At 53.0% G+C, this 19,128-nt stretch overlaps 1 protein-coding gene across 1 annotated transcript in view; it reads right to left on the reverse strand.

Moving 5' to 3' along the window:
• The window catches only part of Hspg2 (heparan sulfate proteoglycan 2), a 127,803-nt gene that overhangs the window by 13,928 nt on the left and 94,747 nt on the right, over positions 1-19,128 (reverse strand). Inside the window, exons 53-76 of the mRNA XM_045149090.1 lie at positions 18,429-18,580; positions 18,156-18,291; positions 17,913-18,064; positions 17,157-17,292; positions 16,821-16,972; positions 16,304-16,442; positions 16,057-16,208; positions 15,425-15,560; positions 15,175-15,326; positions 14,041-14,179; positions 10,903-11,054; positions 10,554-10,701; positions 8,376-8,527; positions 7,563-7,704; positions 6,963-7,114; positions 6,487-6,628; positions 6,265-6,405; positions 5,918-6,052; positions 5,520-5,701; positions 4,525-4,720; positions 4,175-4,354; positions 3,679-3,939; positions 2,779-2,983; positions 789-886 (exon numbers count right to left, since the gene is read on the reverse strand). Of these exons, the coding sequence (XP_045005025.1) occupies positions 789-886; positions 2,779-2,983; positions 3,679-3,939; positions 4,175-4,354; positions 4,525-4,720; positions 5,520-5,701; positions 5,918-6,052; positions 6,265-6,405; positions 6,487-6,628; positions 6,963-7,114; positions 7,563-7,704; positions 8,376-8,527; positions 10,554-10,701; positions 10,903-11,054; positions 14,041-14,179; positions 15,175-15,326; positions 15,425-15,560; positions 16,057-16,208; positions 16,304-16,442; positions 16,821-16,972; positions 17,157-17,292; positions 17,913-18,064; positions 18,156-18,291; positions 18,429-18,580 (3,732 nt within the window). The remainder of the gene's footprint in view (positions 1-788; positions 887-2,778; positions 2,984-3,678; positions 3,940-4,174; positions 4,355-4,524; positions 4,721-5,519; positions 5,702-5,917; positions 6,053-6,264; positions 6,406-6,486; positions 6,629-6,962; positions 7,115-7,562; positions 7,705-8,375; positions 8,528-10,553; positions 10,702-10,902; positions 11,055-14,040; positions 14,180-15,174; positions 15,327-15,424; positions 15,561-16,056; positions 16,209-16,303; positions 16,443-16,820; positions 16,973-17,156; positions 17,293-17,912; positions 18,065-18,155; positions 18,292-18,428; positions 18,581-19,128) is intronic.

Consider the following 19,128-nt stretch of genomic DNA (forward strand, 5'->3'; position numbering starts at 1 on the left):
CAGCGATCCTCCTACCTCTACCTCTGCTGGGATTAAAGGTGTGTGCCATCACGCCCGGCTTTCAGAATGACTTTTTTTTTTTTAATTTTTTGTTCATTTTTATTTATTTATTTGAGAGTGACAGAGAAAGAGGCAGATAGATAGATAGAGAGAGAGAATGGGCGTGCCAGGGCTTCCAGCCACTGCAAACGAACACCAGACACGTGCGCCCCCTTGTGCATCTGGCTAACGTGGGTCCTGGAGAATCGAGCCTCGAACCGGGGTCCTTAGGCTTCACAGGCAAGCGCTTAACCGCTAAGCCATCTCTCCAGCCCCAGAATGACTTTCTTTAAAGTGCACTTGCAGGGGGCTTCCTGAGGTGCAGGGTCATAACCCTAAACCCCTTTCTCATCTCTGGTCCTGCTGTTTTGTTTTTTTTTTTTTTTATGTGTGTGTGTATGTGCCCACGCGCCTATATGTGATGTGGGTGATGTGTGGGCAGGTGTGTGTGGAGGCCAGACATTCAAGCTGGACATCTTCCTTAACTGTTCTCCACTTTATTCCTTGATGCAAGGTTTCTCACTAAACCTAGGGCTCACCAGTTTGGCCAGACTAGCTATCAACTAAGGACCAGGGATTTACTGTTTCTGCCTCCCCAGGAGCTCTGGGCTCACAGAAGTATGCCACCACACCCCACATTTTATGTGGGTACTAGGTCCTCATGTTTGTGAGAAAAACAGTTTATCCACTCAACCCTCCCTCCAGCCCTCTGCCTTTTCTCTTAGCAGAGGCCTAAAGCTACCTCCTACCTTGGACAATCAGTTGGGCACTGGCCTGGGCCTGTCCCCATGGTCCATGGGCCTGGCAAACATATGTCCCTTGGCAGCTCTGGTCTAAGTTCTGGATTCTGTAAAGAAAGAAGTGTGACATCAGGAGCAAAGTCAATTGCTGTACAGTTGCGTGGGAATTAAAACTGATATAGACAAGCCGGGCATGGTGGTACACGCCTTTAATCCTAGCACTTGGGAGGCAGAGGTAGGAGGATCGCTGTGAGTTCGAGGCCATCCTGAGACTACAGAGTGAATTTCAGGTCAGCCTGGGCTAGAGTGAGACCCTACCTCGAAAACAAAAAAACCAAAAGCTGATATAGACAAACACTTCATCTCCCAGTCTCCCAGTGACCAGGATCAAAGTCTGAGTACCATACCCATTTTGTTCTTTTATTTACTTGTGGTGCAGGGATTTGAACCTAGGGCTTCACACATGCTAGACAAGTGCTCTACCAACGAGCTACATCCCAGCCCTGTTTTTGTAGCCCAGCCTGGCCTCCAATTCATGGTGATCCTTCTATCTCAGCCTCTCTTGTGCTGGGATTAAAGGTATGCACCACCATGCCTGGCTACCTTTTGTTTTAAGACAGACAGGGAGGCCTTAATTAACTCCGTAGTCCAGATAGGCCTTGACCTTATGATATTCTTGCCTCAGTCTGTGGATTACAGACCTGTGTCACCTGGCCCAGCTACCAGATCCACCTTAGACATAGACTTTCTGCTCTATGGCTCAGTCATGCTGACTGAAGGTCACATCATGATAAAGTTACAAAGCTCTGGCCCAGAACCATTCTCTTTCCTCTTGTAATAATAATAGAAACATAGCCAGCATGGTGGCTAACACTGGTAATTCCAATACTTGAGAGACTGGGCAGAAGGATAACAGTCTCACTAAGTACTGGGTGGGGGAATCTGTGTCCAGTTCCTCACCTAGTTAAGAGGCCAGTCTAGATACATAGTGAGTTTCAGGCCAGTTTGGGCTATAGTCTGGGACTCTGTCTTTTTTTGTTTTTTCGAGGTAGGTTCCCACTCTAGCTCAGGCTGAGTGACCTGGAATTCACTATGTAGTTTCAGAGTGGCCTTGAACTCATGGCAATACTCCTACCTCTGCCTCCCAAGTGCTGGGATTAAAGGCGTGCATCACCAAGCCCAACTTGGACCCTGTCTTAAAAAAAAAAAAGTAATACCAAGCCAGATGTGGTCGCACACGCCTTTAATCCCAGCACTTAGAGGAGGCAGAGGTAGGCAGATTGCCATGAGTTCGAGGCCACCCTGAGACTACATAGGGAATTCCAGGTCAGCCTGGGCTACAGCAAAACCCTACCTTGAAAAATCAAAACCAACCAAACAAAAAATACCAGGGCCAGGGGCACATGCCTTTAATCTCAGCACTTGGGAGACAGAGGTAGGAGGATCACTGTGAGTTTAGGACCTGTCTAAGACTACATGGGTTAATTCTAGGTCAGCCTGGGCTAGAATGAGACCCTACTTCAAAAAAACCAAACCAAACCAAACAAAACAAAATCTTCCCATGGGCTGGAGAGATGGTTTAGTAGTTAAGGTGCTTGACTGCAAAGTGACCTATGTTCAATTCCCTAGTACACACATAAGCCAGATGCACAAGGTGGCACATGTGCCTGGAGTTCATCTGTAGTGGCTAGAAGGCCTGGCACACTCATTCTCTCCCATCTGCCACCCTTAAATAAAGAAAACATTAAAATATTAACAAAAAAACAACTCCCAGAAAGCCCAAAACCAAACGGGATAGACATGTACTATTGTTAATGGACAGCCTCCTGGGTACCAGGTGGGCACTAAGCACTGTAGACAACAGGGCTTCAGTGTTGTGACACTCAGAGAGGCTAAGTGGCTGACCAAAGGACACCTCTTTGGGCCAGAGCCCAAGGGAACTTAAAGTGACTCAGTCTCACTGAGTACTGGGCGGAGGTATCTGTGTCCAGTTCCTCACCGGAGAACCCCATCCTGCACACTGTGGCCAGGAGGCAGCTGACCCCCCTCCTTTAGCCAACGAAGGTGGGTGCCTCGCCCACTGGGCACGGCGCAGTGGAACTCAACGCTGTCCCCGATGCTCTTGGTCTCTAGCTGAGGGGTGACCTGCACGGTGGGCGTGGCTCCTGCTGGGGGAGGGGTGATCGGAAGAGAGCCAGAAGGGCCTGTGGAGATATGGAAGAGGTTCTTTCTTAGTTTTTTTTTCTTTTCTCTTCTTTCTTTCTTTTTTTTTTTTTTTTTTGAGGTAGGGTTTCACTCTAGTTCAGGCTGATCTGGCTTTCTGTGGGCACTGGGGAATCAAACCTGGGTCTTTTGGCTTTGCAGGCAAGTGCCTTAACCACTAAGCCATCTCTCTAGTCCAGAGTGTACCTTTAACTGCTGAGCCATCTCCCCAACCCCAAGATGTTAAATTCTTCATAGATCTACTAGAGCCCTGGGTGTGCTGGAGATGGGCCTCTTGCTCATTCACTGCAGTCACTGCCAAGTGTGTGTTCCCCCTCCCTGGACTCCATGGATCAGCACAGCACTGCTGGGAGACTGAGTCCAGGCCCGCCCGCCGTGTGCTAGCTCAGGTGAGGCAGGCTGGCTACTACGCAAATACAGAAACTTCCTGGGCCAGTGCAAGAACCATGTCAAGGCAGGGTGGGAAGCAGCACTAAGAGCCAGGGGACTGAGAACAGCGATGGAAGGAGGGATGTCCTTGAGGAGGAAGTTGCCTCGGGTCTGGAGAACAGGAGAGGACGGCACTTCGGGAGGGTAACAGAGGGAAGCCTTCATACACTAAGTGTCCATGCTGGTCACAGAAGAGCCCACAGGGACGCTAACCTCTGGCTGCCCACCCTACCCCTCAGTTGCTTACCTTGGACAAGCACCTGGGCAAAGGCCTCAGCTGAGCCCACCTTGTTGGAAACCTGGCAGCGGTAGCGTCCCGAGTCCGCAGGGCCCGAGGGCTCCAAGTGCAGCAGTTCATTCCTGGCAACCGTCCTCTCAGGGAGGCCGCCGCCCACGCGGCTCCACTGGAAGGTGAGCGGGGGTGTGCCGTGAGCCAGGCACTGCAGCCTCACTGGAGTTCCTGGCTGCGCTGAGATGTGCTCTGGGACGACAGTGGCGTACGGTGGGCCTGGAGGGACATACCCAGAGGTCAGGTGGAGAAGGGCAGAGGTCAGAGTAACAGCAGGTAGTTGGCCCAATAACCAGGAAAGCACAAAGGGCCTAAGAGGGGACATGAGTGGCAGCCACAACAGGCTCTGGGGTCCTCCGGATGGGACGCCTGGATTTCCACCCAGGGGGGACCATGGTGGGGAGCTGTAGACCTCCAACACGGAAAGGAGTCCAAGAAGGGACAGGACCCTTACTCTCCACATGCAGGACAACAGTGGCTTCGGCGTGCCCCACAAGGTTGGTGGCATTACAGATGTACTGGCCCGAGTCCTGCTGGGCTACCCGGGGGATGACCAGAGTGTTGCCTTCCAGTCGGTGCTGCCAGGGCAGGGGGGAGCGCAGTTTGGACCAGTGGATGGTGGGTGGGGGGTTGCCTGTGGGGTAGAAGATAGCATTGCTCATTGAGCTGCCCCAGGGATGAGCGGAGGGTGAATGGTGAGGAGGAAGACCCTCTCCCTCCATGGTGCCCTCTAAATGAAAGCTTGCCAGGCATGATGACATCTTCAGATAAATTCAGGCCTCAGGGCATCATGGCTCTACCAACCTGTGGCTGAGCAGTGCAGTGTGGCTGTGTGTCCGGCCTCCAAGATCAGCTCTGCTTCTTCAACCTGGACCTGGGGGGCACCTGGGGTCACGGTGCCCATGTCCACGATCACCTCCACCTGCTTCTGTGCCGTGCCCAGGGCATTCTGGGCTAGGCACACATATGTACCTGCATCTGATGGTTTGGCTGATGAAATCTAAAAGAGAGCAATGAGTCTGGTTATGGGGTGTCAAGAGAGGAATTGTGATATTGGTTTTCTTGTTTTTCTGGAGAAAGGATCTCGTGTAGTCCAGGCTCGCATCAAATTCTCAACGTAGCAGAGTCTGACCTCAGGTTTCAGAGCCTCTGCCTTCACCTCCTGGGTGCTGGTGTTATGGGTGTGCATCACCACACTCAGCCTGCGCAGGGCTTTGTGTGTGCCAGACAAGCACTCCATCAGCTGAGCACTATCTCCAGCTACCTTTCTTTGACTTAAGTTCCCTGTCTGCTTCTGGAAAGCTCATCCTCATGACTACCTACAAGTCCACCCACGAGCTTGGCCACCAACCTATCCACTCATTCTCCTACCTAACTACCCACCAGCCGTCTTCCCATTCATTCATTCACACATGTATATGTATGCGTGTGTGTGTGTATCTATCTATATCTCTATCTATCTATCTACCTACCTACCTACCTATATGTTTTTTTTCGAGGTAGGATTTCGCCCTAGCCCAGGCTGACCTGGAATCCATGATGTAGTCTCAGGGTGGCCTTGAACTCACAGTGATCCATCTACCTCTGCCTCCCAAGTGCTGGGATTAAAGGTCTGCACCACCATGCCCAGCCCATTCATTCTTTCTTTTCTTCTTTCATCTTTCTTTTTTCCAATCTATCCACCAACCTCTCTCCATCTGCTTATAATCACTCACCCTCCCCTAAGTCCCCCAGGCATCTGTTCCAGGCAGGTCCTGGACAGGGCCTCACAACCAAAGATGGAGCAGCCCCAACCTCACCTTCAACACTGCGTGGCTGTTCAGAAGACCATAGAGCCGGGGCTCCAACTTGACAGGGGTGCCCAGCCGGGTCCAGCGGGGGGAGGAGCGGGGCTCCCCAGCACTCACACACTCCAGGGTGATGTCCTTTCCCGCTTTTACATGCACAGGACCCTCAGGCAGTACGGACACCGTAGGGGGCCCTGCGTGAGGAATGATAACCACTGATTTGCATGCAGGGCTTTGGGTCATGCATAAGTCATGGCCCCTACCTGGGTACCACTCTGGAAACTGACACAGAAGGGGAGAATCCAGCCCCCCCCCCCCCATGCCCAGGGAAGCAGTGGAGGAGCAGGGTTTACACTCGGAGAGGTCAGGCTGTCAACAGGGAGGGAAAAGCCGTGGTCAGCATCTCTTACCGTACACACTGAGATTCACCACACTCTGGGCCACACCATAGGCATTGGAGGCCACGCAGCGATAGGCCCCATGGTTGCTGGGCCGGGTGCCCACAATGGTGATGATGGAACCATTGGGGCTGATGCGGACATTGTCTGTGGAGTTGCATTGACCGAGTGAAGATCAGGCAGGGTCAACCCGGCTCTTGACCCCTTGGGCCTGGGGATGGGACTTGGATTTGCCTAGGTCTGGACCCATCTTCAGGCAGCTAGGTTTATACCTTACTCTAAGTCACACATGCGTGTAGTATGGACCTGGCCTTCTAAGCCTGTTCTCCCAGACCCCACCCAACTAGCTAGCTGCTCACCCTCCAGTTCTTGGTTCCGGGTCTTCCACTCCAGGCTGATGGGTGTTGCCCCCTCGTGGATGAGGCACTTGAAGGTGGCATCTTGGCCTTGCTGCACAGTACTGCTGGGTGGCTCAATGGAGATGACAGGACTCCTGAGGCCTGGGTGGAGGCCAAGGGTAAGACACTGGACTCAGAAGGGTCCGTGTCTGTCATCCACCCACCCACATCTCCTACACTCACGGTAGGAAGATTCCGCACTGGAAGGGACTGTGACAGTAAAGGAGGCCTCCTGTTCAGGGCCAGAGCCACCAGCTATGCGGCACACATACTCGCCAGAGTCCGCAGGGGTGATGTGGTTGAGCCGCAAATGGGAGCCATGGGTCTGCCAGGGGAGGAGAGAGGGAAGTTACCAGGCTAAAGCACGAACACAGGGCAAGCCCCAAGCAAGGGTGTTTCTTCAGGGGACTTGGGTGCTAGGATTTCAGCTAGTGGGACAGGAGGAGTCCATCGACTTGCTTTACAAAGGAGGAAACTGAAGTGCAAGAGCTGGCTGGGCAGTGGGGCTGGGAGGAAAGGCCCAGGCCTCTCAGCTGCTCTGGGCCTCTTCCCTGAGAGCCATTTTCTCCCTGTGTCCACAGGCCTGCAGGAGTCTGTATGAAGCTTGGCTGCAGAAGGCCACTGGCAGGGGAACTTTGCCTGCCCTGGGCTCTCCATACCTGGTGCCGGGCAGGCAGGCTGCCCCCACGCTTGTGCCATGTGACCTGGACATGTGCCTGTCCTGGCACCACGCAGTTCAGATCCAGGGTCTGCCCCTCGGTCACGTGGGAGGAAGAGGCCTCGATGTACATGGGCTGGGCCAGTCCTGGAGCTGTGGGCAGACGTGGGGAAAGTCAAGGCTCCTTGCATAAAGGCTGGGGACCTTCAGTGGTGGTCCTCTTGGAGATAATATGGCTGAGCCAAAATGACTCCAAAGGACTTCTTTCTCTGAGAGTGAGATGTCTGGCTGAGACCTAGAGCTGGGCTCCTAGCGGTGGAAGGAGGGGTCACCAAGGACTAGGGACACAGATGTGGCCAATGAGAGCACAGTCAGGAACTCTGAGATCGACTAGATCCTCAGCCACAGGAAACCCCATGCCAGCACTTGAGGTGGAGGCAGGAGCCAATGTGGCTACGAAGAAATACTCTGTCTCAAAACAAACAAAAACCAAAGCAACAACAAGCCACCAAAAAGCCAAGCGCCTGCCATGAGGAGGAGGAAGGCCAGGGAAGACCCTGAGGCTGTGACTCAGCATTGACCACGGTGCCTTGTCACTCACCAGGAATAGGGCGAGGGCTGGAGGGCTCAATGGTGACCAGAACAGAAGCCTCCAGGGTGCCTGAGCTGCCGATCACTTGACACGAGTACTCTCCAGAGTCAGCTGGGGACACATGGTTCAGTCTCAGCAGCGGGCCTGACACCTGAAGGATGGGGTAAAGGTGGGGTGGGGGGAGAGCTGGGAGGCGCTGGCCCAGGCCAGGAGGTGCCCCGCCCTGGGCTACAGGCAGCACTGCAGCAGCCTCCAGTCAAGTTCCCTTTCACACACTGGACAGTGGCGGTTAGAAAATAGGGTCTACACCCTGAGACTACATAGTGAATTCCAGGTCAGCCTGAGTCAGAGTGAGATCCTATCTCGAAAAACCAAAAAAAAAAAAAAAAAAAAAAAGAAAAGAAAATAGGGTCTAGTGGTTAAGGCACATGCCTGCAAAGCCAAAGGACCCCAGTTCGATTCCCCAGTATCCACATAAGTCAGACGTATAAGGAGGCGCATGTGTCTGGAGTTCATTTGCAGTGGCTAGAGGCCCTGGGGTGCCCATTCTCTCTCTCTCTCTCTCTCTCTCTCAAATAAATAAATAAAAATATATTTTAAATAAATAGGGTCTTAAGTAGGTGGTGTCTTCTCTCATTTTGCATCAAGGTACTGGGGGCAGGTGGGAAGCCTCCTGTGCCCGGCCTGTGTGCAGCCCTGTCCCCAGTGGTGGGTTATGACTTTCCCCAAACCTCCACTGCTGAGTCCACCTTCCTTTCTGGGTTGGAATCTGGAAGGACGGTAGGACTGGGGAGGAAGGGCTGCCTTTTCCAGGCTCTGTACCTGGTGCCGAGGGGGTAGGCTGCCTCCTTGCTTGTGCCATGTGACTTGGGCATGGGCCTGTCCAGGTACCACGCAGTTGAGATCCAAGGTCTGCCCTTCTGCCACTCGGGAGGAGGAGGTCTCGATGCGGATGGGTGGGGTTCTTCCTGGGACTGAAGAAGGGGGTGGGTCAGTAGGTGGGACTTCCCAACCTGGCTCTCAGTCCCTCCCATGGGTGGCTTCTTTCCCTTCCCACATCACTCAGGCCAGGAGATGGAGGCCTCTTGGCCTTGCATTCCTGAGGCAGGGCTCACGGACTGGCAGTTCAATAGCGCCACTAACAAGCAGTAGCCGAGAATCTAGACCATGAGGTTAGACTGCCAAGGTTCAAATCCCAGCTTGGTGACTTATTGGTTGCAGAACTTTTGGATAGCTACATCACTTCAGTGTCTCAGTTTCCCCGTATGTACAATGGAGAAGCCATCTTCCCTTAGAGCTATTGCATAAAACAAATTAACATTTGGAAGTATAACCACTTACCACCCGGGTAGCTCACCATGTAGCAATCACATCCCATCACAAAACTTCTGTCACACTGGACCCCAGGGCTATCAATTCCTGTATGTTTTCCATTTATTTATTTATTTTTGGTTTTCCAAGGTAGGGTCTTGCTCTATCTTAGGCTGACCTGGAATGCACTATGTAGTCTCAGGGTGGCCTCAAACTCATGGCAGTCCTCCTACCTCTACCTCCTGAGTGTTGGGATTAAAAGCATGCACCACCATGCCTGGCCATTTATTTATTTATTTATTTTGGTTTATCGAGGTAGGGTCTCACTCTAGCTCTGGCTGACCTGGAATTCACTATGTAGTCTCAGGGTGGCCTCGAACTCCTGGCAATCCTCCTACCTCTGCTTCACAAGTGCTGGGATTAAAGGCATGTGCCACCACGCCCAGCCTCCATTTATTTATTTTTGAGGTAGAATCTCACTCTAGTCCAGGCTGACCTGGCACTCACTAGGTAGTCTCAGGCTGGCCTCAAACTCGCATCAGTCCTTCTATCTCAGCCTCCCAAGTGCTGGGATTGAAGGCATGAACTGCCATGCCCAACTATTTATTCACTTATTCATTTTAGAGAGCAAAAGAGAGACAGAAATAGAGAACTGGTTGGCACTCCAGGGCCTCAGCCACTGCAATCAAACTCCAGATACTTGTGCCACCCAGTGGGCATATGTGACCTTGTGCTTGCCTCACCTTTGTGCATCTGGCTTACATGGGGTCCAGAGAGTTGAACATGGGTCCTTAGGTTTTATAGGCAAGTGTCTTAACCACTAAGCCATCTCTCCAGCCTTATTTATTATTTAGATAAGGTCTCGCTCTAGCCTAGGCTGTCCTGGAACTAATTCTGTAGCCTAGGCTGGCCTCCAATTTATGGGAATCCTCTTACCTCTGCCTCCTGAGTACTGAGATTAAAGAGTTGTGCCAGCATACTTGGAACTGCTATTTATTTTATTTATTCATTTCATTCACTTATTTTTAACATTATATTTGTTTAGTTTATTATATATATATGTTGTATGTATGGACATGTGTGCTATGGAGCATATGTGAAGGTCAGAGGAGTTGCCTATATTCCACTTTCTTTGAGATAGGATCTCTTGCTGCTGAAAATAAATCTGGCCCGTGTGCTTCAGACACTCCTGGCTCTGTCTCCCATTGGTATAGGTGTGCTGGGATCACAGACACATGCACCTGTTTTTGTCTGGCTTTATATGGGTGCTGGGGGATTGAACCTGGGCAAGCATGCTTTGCAAGCAAGTTCTTTTAACCAGAGTCATCTCCCCAACCCTAGATTCTCTCTAGTAGCCAACAGAGGGCAAGAGCCCGACCACTCTACAGTTGAGGACAGACATGTGGAGAGACGAAGCCCCTTGTGTGACAGCTGTAGAAGGGGACAGAGGAGCTGGGATTCAAGCCTGTAGACACTAGCTAGACTCCACAGCCCATGTCCTGGGGCCTTTGAGAGGGGCAGGAAGTATGTGTGGGGCCTGGGCTCTCTGTTGGCAAACATGAGGGTGGGCAGAAGGTAGACTGATGGGTCCAGAGGGGCTGCCGTCTCTGGTCTCAAAGAACATTACCTTCACCCCACTCTGCTGCGGCGCTGCCTCCCCACCTCCCAGCTCCACACAGGAGCCCTCACCAGGGACATGGACAGCACTCGAGCCCGAGGCCTCGATGGTGACCAGGACCGAAGCCTCCAGGGGGCCGGAGCTGCCCAGCACACTGCACACGTATTTGCCAGAGTCAGCTGGGGACACCTGGTACAGTCGCAGCCTTGAGCCGTGGGCCTGGGCATGGGTGGGGCGAGGAGACAGAGGAACAGTGACGCCAATCAGACCCTGTGAGGTCTCAAAGGCCGGGGGCCAGGGTCCAACCTCTTGACCCAGGTGGGCAAGGCACCCCTTGGGCTCCCAGGCCTCTCCCCCACCCCAGGCAGAGCAAGCCAGGGCCACAGCCGGCAGCCCTCTCATTTTCTGCCCGCCCCATACCTGATGGCGAGTGGGAAGGCTGCCCCCATGCTTGCGCCACGTGACCTGCGCATGGGCCTGCCCGGGGACCACACAGTTCAGATCCAGGGTCTGCCCCTCGGCCACTCGGGAAGAGGAGGACTCGATTCTGATGGGCACAGCACCACTGGGAGCTGGGGACACGGGACTAGATGTCAGGGTTTGCCCAGCAGATCGGGACCAGGGCAGTCTGGACTAACTCTCAGCGAGCACCGACAGTGTGCCAGGCCCCAGTCCAGGGCCCGATGTGCACGAGTATCTCATTAGCTCCACAGAGCCATAAGCTTTGCGTCCTGGAAGGATGTAAATGTCTTTAACAAGCGCCATCCAAGACAGTGGCACTAGTCACGTGGGGTTCTGGAACACTTGAAAGAGTAAAGATGGAATTTTAAATCTTCTTCTTTTTTGTTTTTGAGGTAGGGTCTCACTCTAGCCCAGGATGACCTGAAATTCACTATGTAGTCTCAGGGTGGCCTGGAACTCATGATCCTCCTACCTCTGTCCCTCTCAAGTGCTGGTATTAAAGGCATGTGCCACCATGCCTGGTTTATTAGTCTTTTTTATTTTTAAATATATATATGTATATGTATATGTATATGTATATGTACATGTATATATTTGGTTTGTTTTGTTTTTCAAGGTAGAGTTTCACCCTAGTCCAGGCTGAATTGGAATCCACTATGTTGTCTCAGGGTGGCCTCGAGCTCACGGCGATCCTTCTACCTCTGCCTCCCGAGTGCTGGGATTAAAGGCGTGCACCACCATGCCTGGCTTATTTTTAAATATTTTATTTAGTTATTTATTTGACAGAGGGAGGGAGGGAGAGAGAGAAAGAAAGAATGGGTGTGCCAGGGCCTCCAACCCCTTAAGGCAAACTCCAAATGCACATGCCACCTCATATATCTGGCTTATGTGGGTACTGAGGAATCAAACCTGGGTCCTCAGGCTTCACAGGCGTGCATGTGTGTATAGGTTGCACCAAGATCTCTTGCCACTGCAACTGAATGCCTGTCAAGCTTATGTGGGTGGCTGGGGAATTGAACCTGGGCAGGAAGACTTTGTAAGCAAGTGTCTTTAACCAAGGAGCCATCTCTCCAGGCCCCATTTAACAATTGTTTTTATTAGCTGGGAGTGGCAGTGCATGCCTTTAATTCCAGCACTCGGGGAGGCAGAAATAGGAGGATCACCGTGAGTTCAAGGCCACTCTGAGACTACATAATGAATTCCAGGTCAGCCTGGGCTAGAGTGAGACCCTACCTCAAAAACAAAAAACAGGCCGGGCATGGCAGCGCACACCTTTAATCCCAGCACTTGGGAGGCACAGGTAGGAGGATTGCTGTGAGTTTGAGGCCATCCTGAGACTAGAGAGTGAATTCTAGGTCAGCTTGGGATACAGTGAGACCCTACCTCAGAAAACCAAAAAAAAAGAAATTGTTTTTATTTATTTTAGTTTAAAAACTTCAAGGACGCTGGACACTGCAAACAAACTTCAGATGCATGCTCCTCTTTGTGCATCTGGCTTTGAACACTGGGATACTGGGGATGGGGAATCGAACCGGGGCTGTCAGGGCTGTCACTTGCAAGCAAGTGCCTGTAATTGTTGCATTATCTCTAGTCCTTTATGCTTTTTTTCTTTTCTTTTTAAAAATTATTTTTATTTATTTATTTGAGAGCAACAGACAGGGGAAGAGAGAGAAAGAATGAATGGTGCACCAGGGCCTCCAGCCCCTGGGAACGAACTCCAGACACATGCGCCCCCTTGTACATCTGGCTTACGTGGGTCCTGGGGAATTGAGCCTTGAACCAGGGTCCTTAGGCTTCACAGGCAAGTGTTTAACAGTTAAGCCATCTCTCCAGCCCTTTTTTCTTTTTCTTTTTTGACAACTTCCACGAGAGTAAACAATATCCCATGGTAATTCCCTCCCTTTCCCCTTGTTGTTTTTCAAAATAGGGTCTCACTGCAGCTCAGGCTGACCTGGAACTCACTAAGGAGTCTCAGGGCGGCCTCAAACTCATGGCTATCCTCCTACCTCTGCTTCCCAAGTGCTGGGATTAAAGGCCTGCGCCACCAAGCCCGGCTTAAAAAAAAAAAAAATATATATATATATATATATATATGTATAAAAAATAAAATTTCTTTCCTTTATTCCTTATGGTGCAAAGGATTGAATTCAGGGCTTCCTGTATGTCAAGCAAGTTCTCTATCACTGAGCTATATTCTCAGCTTTTTAATGTTTTTTTTTTTTTAATTAATTAATTTATTTATTTGAGAGTGACAGACACAGAGAGAAAGACAGATAGAGGGAGAGAGAGAGCATGGGCGCGCCAGGGCTTCCAGCCTCTGCAAACGAACTCCAGACGCGTGCGCCCCCTTGTGCATCTGGCTAACGTGGGACCGGGGAACCGAGCCTCGAACTGGGGTCCTTAGGCTTCACAGGCAAGCGCTTAACCGCTAAGCCATCTCTCCAGCCCTTTTTAATGGTTTTATTTATTTGCAAGCAGAGATAGAGACAGAGTACTGAGATTAAAGGCATGCACCACCATGTCTGGACTCTTTTTGTTGTTGTTTTTTCGAGGTAGAGTTTCACTATAGTCCAGGCTGATCTGGAATTCACTATGTAGCCTCAGGGTGGCCTCGAACTCACAGTGCTCCTCCTACCTCTGCCACCCGAGTGCTGGGATTAAAGGCATGTGCCACTACGCCCGGCTTTGGACTCTACTTTTTAAGACAGAGCCTCACTAAATTGCCCAGGCCAGCCTTGAGCTCCCTTTGTAGCTGAAGCTGGAGCTGGGTTTGAACTTGAAATCTTTCTGTCTGAGCCTCTCAAGTAACTGGAATTACAGGCCTTCTCCTTGCCTCTTTAACTGCAATTGCCAAATGTGGCTGTCATTTAGTCAGTGCAATTCTAGATGGCGTGTGTGATCTACATCCCCATTTCACTGCAGAGGAGACTGAGGCCAACGGTGAGGAGCAAGTGTCCACAGCGAACACAGGCAAGACCTGAATGCTGACACCTTCTGCTAAGTTCCTGCTCTCACCACCCCCAGGTCTGCGAGCTCTAACCAAAGAGCTGTTGTCCTGTCTCCCTGCCCCTTTCCTGGGACAAGATTCAAACTCACCAGAGGGGCTGTTGGCGCTGGGAGAAACTGAGACAGTGATGGAGGTCTCTTGGGCATCGATGTTGTTATTGGCCCGGCACACGTATTCGCCTGAATCGGCCACAGACATCTGGTGCAGCCGCAGCCGGGAGCCATGGGCCTGGAGTGGATGGGGAAGGACAGGGCAATGGAGCCAGTGGCCGTAGGCCCTCACTGGCTGTGGTCTCCTTCCTCAGACCCACCAAGGTTGGGTGTTTCTGTGTGAGGTGTATATTCACATGCCGCATATGTGTGTGTGGAGACCAGAGCGGATGTCTCCCTTTATTACTTATTTGCTGAGTCAAGAAATGTCACTGAACTCAGAGCTCTCTGACTTGGCTAGTTGAGCTAGCGGCAGTAAGCCCCAGGGGTTCTGTCTCCGTCTTTTCAACACTGGGATTATAAGCACGTTCTACAATTCAAGTCCTTACATTTGTTTGTGATCCTTCTCAGCCCCTGCCTTTTTTTTTTTTTTTTTTTTTTTTTTTGAGTACTGGGATTAAAGGCGTGTGTCACCATGCCTGGCTTCTTTGTTAGTTTTTATTTTTGACTTTTTTTCAAGATAGGGTCTCATTCTAGCCTAGGCTGACCTGGAGCTCACTCTGTAGCCCCAGGCTGGCCTCAAACAGTGATCTTCCTACCTCAACCTTCTGAGTGCTGAGATTAAAGCTGTGTGCCAGTTTTTGTTTTTGTTTTGAGGTAGAGTTTCACTCTAGTCCAGGCTAACCTGGAATTCACTACATAGTTTCAGGGTGGCCTTGAACTCATGGTGATCCTCCTACCTCTGCCTGAAACTAAAGGTGTGCACCATCATGCCCAGCTCTCTCTCTTTTTTTTTTTGAGACAGGGACTCATGTATTCCAGGGTAGTCCAGAACTCAATAATAACCTAGGATCTTGAACTTCTGGTTATCTGCCCTCACCTCCTGAATGCTGGGATTACAGGTATGTGCTACCATGTCTGGTTTATGCAGTGTGAGGAATCAATCCCACGTCTCCAGTCCCTTTGAAGCTGCACTCTGTGAGCCCAAGGCCCAGTCTGGTAGGGTTATCCGGGACATGAGAAGGAGCCTTACCCACCCCAGGAGATGAGGGGGACTGTGGCTTCTTTTAGTACCTGGTGCCTGGAAGGCAGGCTGCCCCCGCGCTTGTACCAAGTGATGGTGGCCTGGGGCTGCCCAGCCACTACACAGTTCAGGTCCAAGGTCTGTCCTTCCACCACTGTGGGGGATGAAGACTCAATCCGGATTGGTGGGGAGACACTGGGCACTGGCGAGAGAGGGGGTAATGAAGTCAGACGACAGTGACAGCGCTGGGAACCATGTCTCCCTCATGCTCCCTGCCCCCCCACCCTCCCGCACACTCACCATGGGAGGAGTCGCTGCCCTGGATGGTGACGATGAGTGAGGTCTCTTGAGAGCCAGCACCGTTACTGACATGACACACGTACTCACCAGAGTCTGCTGGGGTCACCTGAGGGATGCGCAGGCGGGAGCCCACGATCTAGAGGGGGAATCGGCTGTGAGTGGAGGCAGGACTTTGGCATCTTAGCCACTGTGGCCACTTGACCCTGGGAGCCCTCTCATCTGGCCTGGTGCCAGGTGGCCCCCTTGAAGCCTTAGTGCCTTCCTAAGGTCCCTGGTGTGATGCGCTTCCTCTGGACCATGTGAGAAAAGCCTACAGGTGTTATTTCCACTGGTCACCCCTCCAGAAGCCTGCAGAGCCACCCCAGGGTGCCCCAGCTGTCACATTGCTCAGTCACTAAGCATTTCTACTTCCCTTTAGACACCTGTCATATTCTACTGGGGACCAGCAGCGTCAGGCAACAGGGACACTGAGTCTGAATGATGCCAACCAAGACTAGCAGGGTAGCTCTGTGCCATGGCCTCTGTCTCGGCTGATGTGGTTGGGATGGAATGACTGAATGAGCACAGGGCAAGGTACCAGGATCTGTGTTGGCCTTTCCACTAGGCTGCTGTCCTGTCCTCTGGCTCCGTACCTGGTGCCGGCTGGGTAAACTGCCTCCACGCTTGTACCAGGTGATGGTGTGGGGGGTGTGGCTGGCTACCAGACAGTTGAGGTCCAGGGTGTGACCATTGGCCAGTGAGGCTGAAGAGGATTCAATTCGGACAGGGTACACCACACTCTGGGCTGGGGGCGAGAACAAAGGCGAGGTGTGGGTGCTGCTGAGGGGGAACTGCGTCCCTAACAGCCACTGGCTATTCTCCACCACCCCAGGCACTCACGGTGGGAGGGGCTGAGGCGCTGCTGGATGGTTATGAGGACTGAGGCTTCCTGGGTGCCGGAGCCACTGGCCACACGACACACATACTCCCCAGAGTCAGCTGGGGTCACCTGGGGTAGCCGCAGCCTCGAGCCATACACCTGGGAGGGACAGGATGGAGGTGCAGGCTCAGAGCCCAGTAGGGGGCGTTCCCAGCCAGGCTCTGATACCCTTCCCTTTCCCCTTCCCAGCCCAACGAGCTGAATTGACCTTTTAACTCCCCTGCCCTAAGGCTGGGGCATGACTGAGCCCACCACTTGACCTACGGCTAAGAGCTGGCACCAGCAGTTGCTGACATGCTACAGGGGAGATGGAGTAGACGGCGTGAGTCCATCTGACAGAGGGTGTCAGACAGGGAAGTCAATGCAGGCAAATGGCAGAGCAGTGTCTGAACTAGAATCTGCTGAACTCACGACTCTGTTCTTCACTGTCCAGCGATGCTGAGCCCTCAGAGCCTCCCTTCACCCCCTACTTCCTACCTGATGGCGGGCAGGGAGGCTGCCCCCACGTTTGTGCCAGGAGACCTGAGGGTGAGTCTGCCCGGCGACGAGGCAGTTCAGATCCAAAGTCTGTCCTTCAGCCACATGGGAGGAAGATGACTCGATCCGGACTGGAGGGGTCACCCCTAGCGCTGGGCGGCAGAGGGCACAGGGTCAGTCCCCATGAGATGAGGGGAGATGGGTGTGAGCAGGCACAGGGGTCACTGGTCTCATGGGAGGTATGACAGGTAGTATGACCTCCTAGCCTTGGCATGGCTGGAGTGAGAAGCCTCCCCGGGTGGCTCCTAGCCCTGTCTGGTCCCCAGCACTACTCACCGGGCGAGGAGCCTGCGGGCTCAATGGTAACCAGGACGGAGGACTCCAGAGGCCCGGAGCTGCCCTCAAGCCGGCACACATACTCGCCTGAGTCGGCAGGGGACACCTGGTGCAGCCGCAACAGGGAGCCGTGGGTCTGGCCAAGGGAAGGCAGAGTCACAGGGAGCCCCACCAGGACTCCGACACCCACAGCCCGCAACCCGCCACCCTCCAGGGGCCCCAGGGGCTGGCTATCATCTCTTGATTGCCCCCCTGTTTCTGTTTGAAGACAGGGCAGGAAGGGGGTCTAATCCTGGGCAGAAGGCCACACAGGAGGAGCCTGGGCTAGTGCTGAGGCATACACTCTACAGTCAGAAGCCAAGACCCTCTCCAGCAGCTACTGCGACACTTGTAAAGGGACACGAACGACTCCCCTCGGAGGCACATAAAACGGTGCTGCAGGCCACAGGCAGCAGGACCGGAAGCACCCACTGACAAGGATACCACAGTTCCAGCTCCGTCTCTCCAGAGGGTGGGGACAGCCCTGAGCTGTTTTTGCAAATAAACCACTGAACCTGACCCCTAATCCAACTCTGAAGACAGGGACTAGTGCTGACACCTTATAGACGCCGAAACGAGGGCACAGAGAGTTGAGCAAGTTGCCTGAGGTCACCAGCCAGCCAGTGTCAGGACGCAACTCTCAGCGAAGCTGGCTGGTCCTCCCCACCACGCAGGACCCCCTCTTTTTCTCGGCGCCTCCATTCTCCCGCTCCCTACCTGGTGCCGGGCAGGCAGGCTGCCCCCACGTTTGTGCCACGTGACCTGGGCGTGGGCTTGTCCTGGTACCACACAGTTCAGATCCAGGGTCTGGCCCTCGGCCACGTGGGAGGACGAGGACTCAATGTGGATGGGAGGGTCGCTGCCTGGGGCTGGGGAGCAAGAGGTCAGTCACCGGAGCCCTCTAAGGCCACCCCATAATCTCTTCCTTCTGCATCCTGCCCAGCCTGGAGGCCCACTCACGGTAGGCAAAGTTGGCTCCCTGGGTTCCAGTGACCGTGACTGTGATGGAAGCCTCTTGGCCATTGCTAGCCCGGCAGACATATTCTCCAGTATCCGCTGGGGAGGCCTGGAAGATGTACAGGCGGGAGCCACGGACCTAGAAAGACATACCAGGTTCATAAGAGGGCTTCCAAACAGCCCAGCAAGTGCCCCACACCGATCCCTAGGTTCCCTAGGTTGAGCCTTTCACAGCCCACCACCCGTGGCCCTTCCAATGTTCTAGGAGCTGCGTACCTGGTGCCGAGCAGGTAGGCTGCCTCCACGCTTGTACCACGTGACTTGTGCATGGGCCTGCCCAGCTACCACACAGCTGAGATCCAGTGTCTGTCCCTCCGCCACTGTGGGGGATGAGGACTCGATCCTGACAGGCGGAACAGGTCTTGGAGCTGTGGGGACAAATGATGGATAGCGGATGCCCCTCAGGAGATGGGGCAGGAGCTGCCACTTGGAACTGGGTTAGTCTTGTGATCTTCAAGTGTGGCCCACACTTGAAGCTCTGCACTCAATAACCTTGTTGGAGGACCCAGGTATAGGCTGGGGGTTGCAGTAGAGAGGAAGAGCTGGACGTGGTGGCGCACGCCTTTTATCCCAGCACTCGGGAGGCAGAGGTAGGAGAACTGGAGAGATTTTGAGGCCACCCTGAGACTACATAGTGAATTCCAGGTCAGTTTGAGTTAGAGCAAGACCCCACCTCGAAAAACCAAAAAGGAGAGGGCGGGGGGAGAGGAAGCGATGAGGCAGTGAAGCCAGGAGGGAGGAATGAGAGGCAGGGGTGGATACCAGGGGAGTGACATGGCAAGGACAGTGTGATGGGCAGATAGCAGGCACTCAGATAAGCAGTCTGTGTGAGTAGGGCCTCGCAGCCAGTGTTTAGGTGACCTCCTGTCCTCAACTGTCAGCAGGAATCACGTGGACCCTAGGCCCCTAGAAAGCT

Source organism: Jaculus jaculus, chromosome 5 (assembly GCF_020740685.1).
Source record: "Jaculus jaculus isolate mJacJac1 chromosome 5, mJacJac1.mat.Y.cur, whole genome shotgun sequence".
Classification (NCBI taxonomy): Eukaryota; Metazoa; Chordata; class Mammalia; order Rodentia; family Dipodidae; genus Jaculus; species Jaculus jaculus.